This window comes from Quercus robur, chromosome 3, assembly GCF_932294415.1.
Source record: "Quercus robur chromosome 3, dhQueRobu3.1, whole genome shotgun sequence".
NCBI lineage: Eukaryota > Viridiplantae > Streptophyta > Magnoliopsida > Fagales > Fagaceae > Quercus > Quercus robur.
The window spans coordinates 3045468-3053873 of record NC_065536.1 but is presented as its reverse complement, the minus strand read 5'-3'; the positions used below and the strand labels follow the sequence as shown (position 1 = coordinate 3053873).

Here is an 8406-nt window from a genome sequence, read left to right as displayed (position 1 = left end):
GGTTATTTGTAGAATTCAAGTCTACACCTATTCAAAGTTTAGTAGTTCGTTTGGATTACTTTTTACTAAAAAGTTTATTTATTTATTTGCTTAGAGTTGAAAAAATACAAAAAAAATTATAATGTATCATCATACTTTTTTTTTTTTTAATTTGACAGTGGGGAGGAAGATTTGAACCTTGACATTTTAATTAGAAATATCAAAATGTTCCAATTGAGTTAATAAAATAAGTTAATAAGCTAAAATATAAAAATTATACAAAAGGATTCTAGAGTCTAGGCTATGGTTTTGACTTAGACCTCCTAGTATTTCAAAGTTCAAAACAAACCATATAGATTTTAAACTGTAACTATCAACCCCAAGAGTTGGCTAAGCAATTCTTAAAGTCTCATGATATATATGAGATCATGAGTTCAAAACTACTAAGTGTGAGGGTGGCTTGATGCGTTTAAAGGCTTAAGGCAAAAATGAATTGGGTTTTTTTTTTTTTTTTTAATATTTTAACTATGATTTTTTTATATAAAAATTTAAAATCTTACTTAAACTGTATTATCTTGTTTTAGATGGAAAATTACTATTTAAAATAAACCATGTCAATTTTTTTTTTTTTTTTTTTTTTTTTTTTTGAGAAACTTTTTTTTGGTTGAGAAAGTCTATAGACACATAAAATTTTGTCAAATTTTTTTCACACATGTTGATATGTGGCAAATTGACAGTGGTAACTGGTAAGTAAAAAAATAATGTTAGTAATAGACCCAGATAGGAACTAGTAAAAGTTTATTAACTCAATTGTTGTGAAAAATGTAAAGAAAATTTTTGTGTATTACTCTTTTTATTGTTTTTTTAGAAATGCTACATTCACAACATTTTCACAACAAATCTTAAGGGTTAAGTTATTACTCGTTTTGATTGGAACCCACAACTAAAATTACTTTTTTATACACCAATAATAACCAGTAACAACTAACAACCTGCCACTAAAGATTTATTGTAAAAATGTTGTAAAAAATTTTGGAACCATAACATTTCTCTTTCTCCCTCTTTTCTTGTTTTTCATTTGATTAAAAAAATATTATTTTATTTATTGATTAATATTTGAGCTTAATTAATAGATTATAATGAAAAGAAAAAAAACTTTATTGGTTAATTTATTGGTTAGCTAATGTTAAGAGAGCACAAAGGCATTTTATCTCTAAGTCCACAAACCATGTACAATTGCACCATTGTCAGGACTCAAGGCTATATTATGCTCCAATTTAACCAAAGAGTTTTCTCAACATGTGGGGATGGGATAACCAGTCACACTTACGTACATTTGTGAACAATCTGACTGCTTGAGTGAAGTATATAATATATAAAAAAAAAAGTGGCTGTGGCTAGCATTAACAACAACAAAATACCTATTTCATACATCTGCCTAATTTATCTTACAAAGATTATGACTAGACATTATACTGATTATTTCTAAAGGCTTATGTGTGTGTATTTATATATTCCTGTAGAGGGTGTGGACCGTGTGGTTGCCTTCTTAATTGTTCTAGCTTATGTGAAGCCCCTGTCATCCATTAACTCTTTAACATATCATCCTCTTCCAATTTCCTCATTACGGTGTTAAAAAATTTGAAGATCCTAAGTTCAAAAATATCTACATAATTTATCTTACAAAGCTTATGACTAGACATCATATCGAGCATTTCTAAAGGCTTATGTATCTATATATATTCCTGTAGAGGGTGTGGTTGCTTTCTTAATTTTTCTAGCTTATGTGAATCCCCTGTCATCCATCTATCTCTTAAACATATCATCCTCTTCTAATTTCCTCATTATGGTGTTAAAAAATTTGAAGATCCTAATTTCAAATATACCTTGTACCCCAAGCCACTCTGATTTGTAAGTTTCGCAAGAATTGTATTATTCCAGCTCTAAGTTCCCAAGCATTTACAATATATTAAGATGCTGCATCTTATCAAAAAGTGAACCCATGGCCTTTTAAATCATATATGTGATCCTTTGTAGTGTGGCGCCTCTAATGGAGCCCAATTATCATTTTTTTTATTCCCTTTAATCTTTGCCCTAGAGATGCACTTGGAAGGGCTTATCTGATGTACAGCTAAAGATAATAACATTATTGTTAACCATTTATGAAAACATGCCCTTCTGTTGGGTTTGTACGAGTAAGGACAGAACTCCCTCTGCTCTCCACACTGTTATCGACTATGCTCTATCTTTTAGTTTTGAAAGTGTCCTGTAAGTCAAATTTCCATGGTAAAACAAATATTCAATCCCCATAAAATGGTCCAGCTAGCTCTCCCAGTGAATCCAAAAAGTTGAGCAAATGATCTTGCAATTAGAATATTAGGGCACACTTTTCACTATGTTATAGAATCTTGTTTATTTTCATTTGAATGTGAATAGTATTAATCGAAACTACAGCACCAAATTTTTTTTTCCTTTTGTTTTTACATGTGATATAATACTCAGCCATTCAATCATTTACACGTGAATTATTTCATAAATTTAATTAGACAATGATATAATGCCTTCTATTTTTAACTGTACGTGACGCTTGTTGATATATTCTGACACATAATGTTCATGTTCAAAACTTTATGTAAGATATTCTTTTTTTTTTTTAATTATTGTTATCAATATTAGCATTTAACACACATAGAATAGATATACAAGGTACAATAAGAGGTGTGAGAGAATCAATGTCTTTCTCTAGTCCTTGAATTTTACAGTCTCACCACATGACCATAAGAGGTGTAAGGGTTAACAGAAACACACGCATGAACCTTTTCATTTCCTGATTAGCAAAAGTAAAGAAAAGAAGAGGGAAAAAAAATGAACAATTTTTCTCACTTCATTCAAGCAGTCAGATTGTTCACAAATGTACGTGCGTGTGACTGGTTATCCCATGCCCACATGTTGAGGGAACTCTTAAGCGTGCTTTACTATTGTGTATTATAAGAGCACAAAACTGGTCCCGGCTTCATCACAAGAGTTTTCATCTACATTTGTGCCAGTATGTTTGATCTCTTGTCACCATATTGGACCACACAGATCGATCACTCACTGTTTGCATTTCAGTTCAGAGAGAGAGAGAGAGAGAGAGAGTTTTAACAGTACAAATGAAAATTCTTAATTGGCTGATTGAAGGCAGGGCCAAGTGCCAAGGACAGCAGGGGCATCAGATCATATAGATACTTTATTAAACATTAAGATTCTTACAAGGTATATAAGAAGGACCTCTCCATTGATAGATTCAACTTCAACGAAAAATCATTTCCCTTGATTTAGGCAGGGGATGCTGCAAACTATTCTGCAGGTGCTAACCTGGATAATTCAAAATATTTCAGAAATGGTTCCATGAATTCTTACAAAGTACAAGGACAGATTGTTTTCTGTGAATCCTTATGTGATGACACTGATATTTTTTTAGCCAACAGTGTAGAAACCATTATGATCTACCACTAGTCAAGCACCTATGTCAGCCTATTTTATGACAAGATAGAAATGAGTTTTCTTCTTTTATACACTTGTTTAAGCATCCACAACTTTCACAAAAACATTGGACTTTGTGATCACCAAATCATCACGTTACTTTTGTACCATAATGCAACCAAAGTTGCAAATCTTCAAGTCAGAGGACAAAAAAGCTACTTCGTTAAGTTCAAAAGTGTTTCAAACTACACTAATCTAAATTGGTTCCAATTCCCAAGTCTAGTGTCAATACAGTTCAGGAAAGCATATGAAACTAAGATAAATTCAGCATAGAAATAGAAGTAAGGTATTCACTAAACCTTACATTTAAGCGTAATATATATTTTTATTGTAACATTCAACACGCAACTCCAACAATTAATTTAAGCATAATATACATTTATTAACATTTATTCCACTACCTAATGGATTTATGACCACAAAGAAGGTCAAACTTTAGAACAAATAAATTTCGCATTAACTTTACATTAGATAAAATTTGAAATAACCATCCATGAAAATAGGTCGAAAGCAACAGCATAAGTGCACAATGAAATCTCAACAAAAGATAGAACAATTAAAAGAACAATCAATTTTCTGTATAGAAATGAAGAGAAAGTTCATCTTGTAAAAAATATAAAATTTACTCCAAAAAATTAAAATAAAAAATACATGTTGCTTACAGATTGACAAGCGATGGGTAAAAATATGAAGCTTGTCCATGATCTGGAGAAGTTAAAAAACCTTCACACAAACTTATGAAGTAATTCTTGAATGTTCTTATCTACTTGATTAGATGATAGCAAGTCAACCAACATGGTTGCAACCGTCACATTCGCTGAAAAACCCTTGTCGACCATTATTTTGAGATATTTCATTGCCTTTGATGTCTCATTCCATTGCAATAACCCTTGGATGATTGTGTTATATGTGCAATCGTTAGGGGTACAACCGTTCCCATCCATTTTCTCAAGCAGCTCACTCGCTTTATCTATTAGTCCCTCTTTGCAAAGCCCTTTCAGCATTATGGTGTAAGTTCGAACATTGGGTTGCAATCCTTTCACAGGTAGACTATAAAAGAGTTCTCTTGCAACTTTAAGATTCCCAACGTTACACAAACCGTCAATCAAAATGTTGTAAATCACAATATTGTTGCACAACGTTTTGTCTTCCATCTCAAGAAACACTTTTATTGCCTCAACAACTTGTCCATTCTTACACAGGCCGTCCAACAAGACAGCATAAGTTTGGAGATTTGGAGGTTGGCCACAAGCCTGCATCTTATGGAATAGCTCTAGAGCAGCCTTGCGTCTCCCCACTCGACATAACTCAACTATAAGAGTGCTGTAAGTCACAACATCTGGAGTTACTCTCTTGTTGGACATTTCATGAAAGAGATTCATTAACTCATCAATTCTTTTCTCTTTACAAAATCCATTAATCAATGTGTTATAGCTAACAACATTAGGTGAACAACAGGTCTAAGGCATGATCAACATTCCTAAAGGTTCTAGATTTGCACTGATCTCTAACAGATTTCAAGAAATGATTTTGATTCAGATTGTGATTCGGGTTTTTTTTAGCAATACTAGTAGTAGCAGCAGCAGTAAGAGTAGAATAACAATAAGAACAAGAACGAAAAGAAGAGTGGGAAGTACGAAGCAGCGTACCCATTTTCCTGAAGATCCAGCAAACAATTCGGCAGCCGAAATCAGAACGAAACGATGAGGGCAGTTATCTGATCGTGAGAGAGAGAGAGCATAATATTACACCGTTTCTTTCTCTTTATACGCTCTTCAATCACACACATGTACATTTTAAAAGCGAAAGGCTACACCGGTTCTGGGAATGCTAATACACTGTTTAAATTTCAAAGCCGTTTAAAGGTTTCTTAATAAATGTATATGGTTTAAAAAACACACAAATGAATTCAGATAAGAGACAATTTGAAAGGTGCGAATAGAGAAAATGAGAGACAGTTTGGAAGAAATATTGAAGGGCCACCATGACCATCGGTTTTCACTACAACACCAGCCTTAGACTTCTGGAACCGTAGGCAAACACAGAGAGAAAAACTTTTTAATACTTGGGTATTAAGTCCAACTCAGTTATGGGTATTTTTGATGGATTTGTTTAGGTTTAGGTATTTGTGTAGATTCAGTTCTGTTTTGGGCTTTTGGTTTTCTCTCGAAATGTTTGTCTACTCAATCTAATGTATAATAAGCCTTATCAATTCAATATATTCATTGAATCAACAGAATTATTAATAACTAAATTTTAAAAAAAAAATGGTTACAATTTTGGGTAATCACTGAATCAACAGAATTATTAATTTTCTGTTCCAATTTTGTATCGAGCCCTTTTGTTCTGTTATATTTTTCAGCAATTTAATTTCGATTTCGTTTTTTCTTTAATGAATGTGTTGTGCAGAGAGAGTAGGAGAGAAAGATCTATAGGATGCCCTTCACTACTGTCAGACCAGTCCCCTCTGATACTGATGAAGAGATTGTTGCATCAATTGCCGATCTGATCTCACAACCGGATGAAGCATGGAGTCAAATGTTTTGTCTATGAGATTGTTCTGGTATTGGACAGATTCTTTTTCTTCTCTTCTATACTCTTCTATAGATTGTTCGTTCTTCTCTTTTTTGATTTTTTCAAACACTATTTTCATTTGATTGTTGTTATATAATATGCATTTGCAGTAAACCAAACCCAGTTGAACACATAGTGTGTGGCTTCTTCATAATTTTGCTTCTTTCTTATTAATCTTATTTTTCCACTTGCTGGTTGGTTTCTCACTGTCCCAAAAAACCAACAATATGATTTTGAATTCTGGGTTCTATATTTTATTTTGCGAATTGGAAGGTTTAACATCCATTAAGACAGATATCATGTACTTTCTTATGATATAAAACCAATGGAAGAGTTGGGTTTTTGGCTTTACACTATTCATGGAATAATTTAATTAGTTATGTAGTTTCGTATATTTGATACTCTTCAATTTGTTTGTTCTGTCTGTTTGTTATGTTATTGTTGTTGTTTGTTGTGTTACAGGAACTGTTCAATGTGTAAATAAGTGGTATATTTTTGTTTTAAACTATTAATTTCTTTTATTTATAATAACAATCGTTAATATTTTAGACATTATTCAAAAGGAAAAAAAAAAAATCCTATATCTTAGACATTGATACATGACATGTGGATTTCTGACTTGGCTTTGATTGTTTGAATTATTTGATGTACTCATCCTACATTTAGGGGTGTTCATTATCGGTTTTATGGTACATTCTAATGTTGAAATTTTGTGCACACCATATGTTTGACAAAATGTCTTACTTTTGTATTAGTTTATATCCACTCCACGGTTTGTACCTGTTGGTTTTAGTTGCCATTGGTCATTGCATTTTTTCTAATGTGCATTTAGGCATACTACGTCATCAACATAAGTGGCAATTTAGTACTCTGTAGTCTGTACACTAGAACTTTCCATCATCAAAACCCAAGTTGCAACATTAGAAAATTTAATAATCTTCTTAAATAGGAATGAATTCTGGACTATGCCTTCTTTATTAATATATGTACATAACTAAATAGCTACAGCTTTAAATTTGATTGAGATCATCTAGATAGGCATGTTTTATAAATTAATTACGGTAAAGTGAAACATAAAATTACATTTAATTATATGTAGCCATTCTTAGACCTCATACTACTATTAATGGCCTGCATCTTTCCTAAATATCTAAGTCAAGTTAATTACATTTCAAATGTATGCAATTCATATCACTTCCTGGATGTGACAGTTTTTTTTTTTTTGTTTACTTATGTGGTAGTTTCTTATTTTATGTGTTGTTTAAGAAAATAGGGCAATGATTAATGAAGGAAAAGACAATTCAATTTTGATTAGTAGAGATAGAGGTGCTAGTAAAATTGAGACAACAAAGATGCTCATGAGATATCTTGCACACTTAGGCGGGCAATCTGGAGTAGAAGGATGTACAGTTGGATTTCAAATTTTCCTATGAGTATATGCTTGGCATATTATCGGAAGAATTAAGTAAAAATCAAGGTTTATGTCCACATTGACCTTTAATATCACAGTCCAACCCAGTTCTTGAGGCCTTTAACAATGCCCAAACAATTCGAAACAACAACTCAAGGTTTTTATTAGTTTTCCATGGTTTGCTTTTCAATGAAGACTATCTTTACACTTTTATTTCTTTCATTTCAATTATACATACAGCATATATATTTCTTAATTATGCATATGTTTTAGGTGCATCTATTTGAACTTCTCATTATAATGTCTCTTTCATGTCATAGTGACATTTTTTTTTTCTTGAAAAGGTCATAGTGACATTACTATGTAGTTCTAGTGGGGCAGAAATTAGAACGAATCTGCTAGAAAGTTCTCCTGTTTGCTAGATTACCAAATCTAAAAGAAAATACCATTGCTTTTACCTCCTATGTACCACACCACCTGAGCTATTCTATAATATTCTACTCATCAATTTGTTTCTTTATATATGTCATTTTAAATGTAAGTTCTATTTCAAGTATTTTTTTAAAAATAATTTGCTCGCCTTTTCTTTTTATTAGGGAGGATTTGATATGATCTGCAGTGGAAGAGACAAGATTGAAACTCCAGACCAGTTAAGATTTTTTTTTTTTTTTTTAAATTTTGTCTGGCTTATTTATTTACTTTCTACCAAGTTTTTATGCGCTAAGACTAACTTATTGCAAATGGATATGTTTTTCAGTTTAAGCAAGCTGAAGAAACATCATTGAAGCTTGATTTGGACAGGCATTAATATGTTGTTACTTATGCAATGAGCAACATCAAGTGCAGTTTCTATTCATTATAATGTCTATCAATATTGTATTCTTTGTTTGAGGACTCAGGCTGTGTTGCAAAGCTGT

The 8406-nt window shown here is 31.9% G+C and overlaps 1 protein-coding gene across 1 annotated transcript; it reads right to left on the bottom strand.

Moving 5' to 3' along the window:
* Positions 1–4183: 4183 nt before the first annotated feature.
* Positions 4184–5157, bottom strand: LOC126716531 (pentatricopeptide repeat-containing protein At3g22470, mitochondrial-like). The gene is made up of 2 exons (XM_050417346.1): positions 5017–5157; positions 4184–4964 (listed from the first exon to the last, which is right to left on the bottom strand). The coding sequence occupies exons 1-2, from the start codon at positions 5155–5157 to the stop codon at positions 4230–4232; spliced, it is 876 nt and encodes a 291-aa protein (XP_050273303.1). The 3' UTR covers positions 4184–4229.
* Between the last annotated feature and the right edge of the window lie 3249 nt (positions 5158–8406).

What these genes read in the sequence shown, in the direction of transcription:
- LOC126716531 (XM_050417346.1), bottom strand. Translation starts at nt 5,157, where the DNA reads ATGGGTACGCTGCTTCGTACTTCCCACTCTTCTTTTCGTTCTTGTTCT. An exon ending in AAAATCATTTCTTGAAATCT is followed by an intron (nt 4,965 to 5,016) that starts GTTAGAGATCAG and finishes ATCATGCCTTAG; the next exon opens with ACCTGTTGTTCACCTAATGT.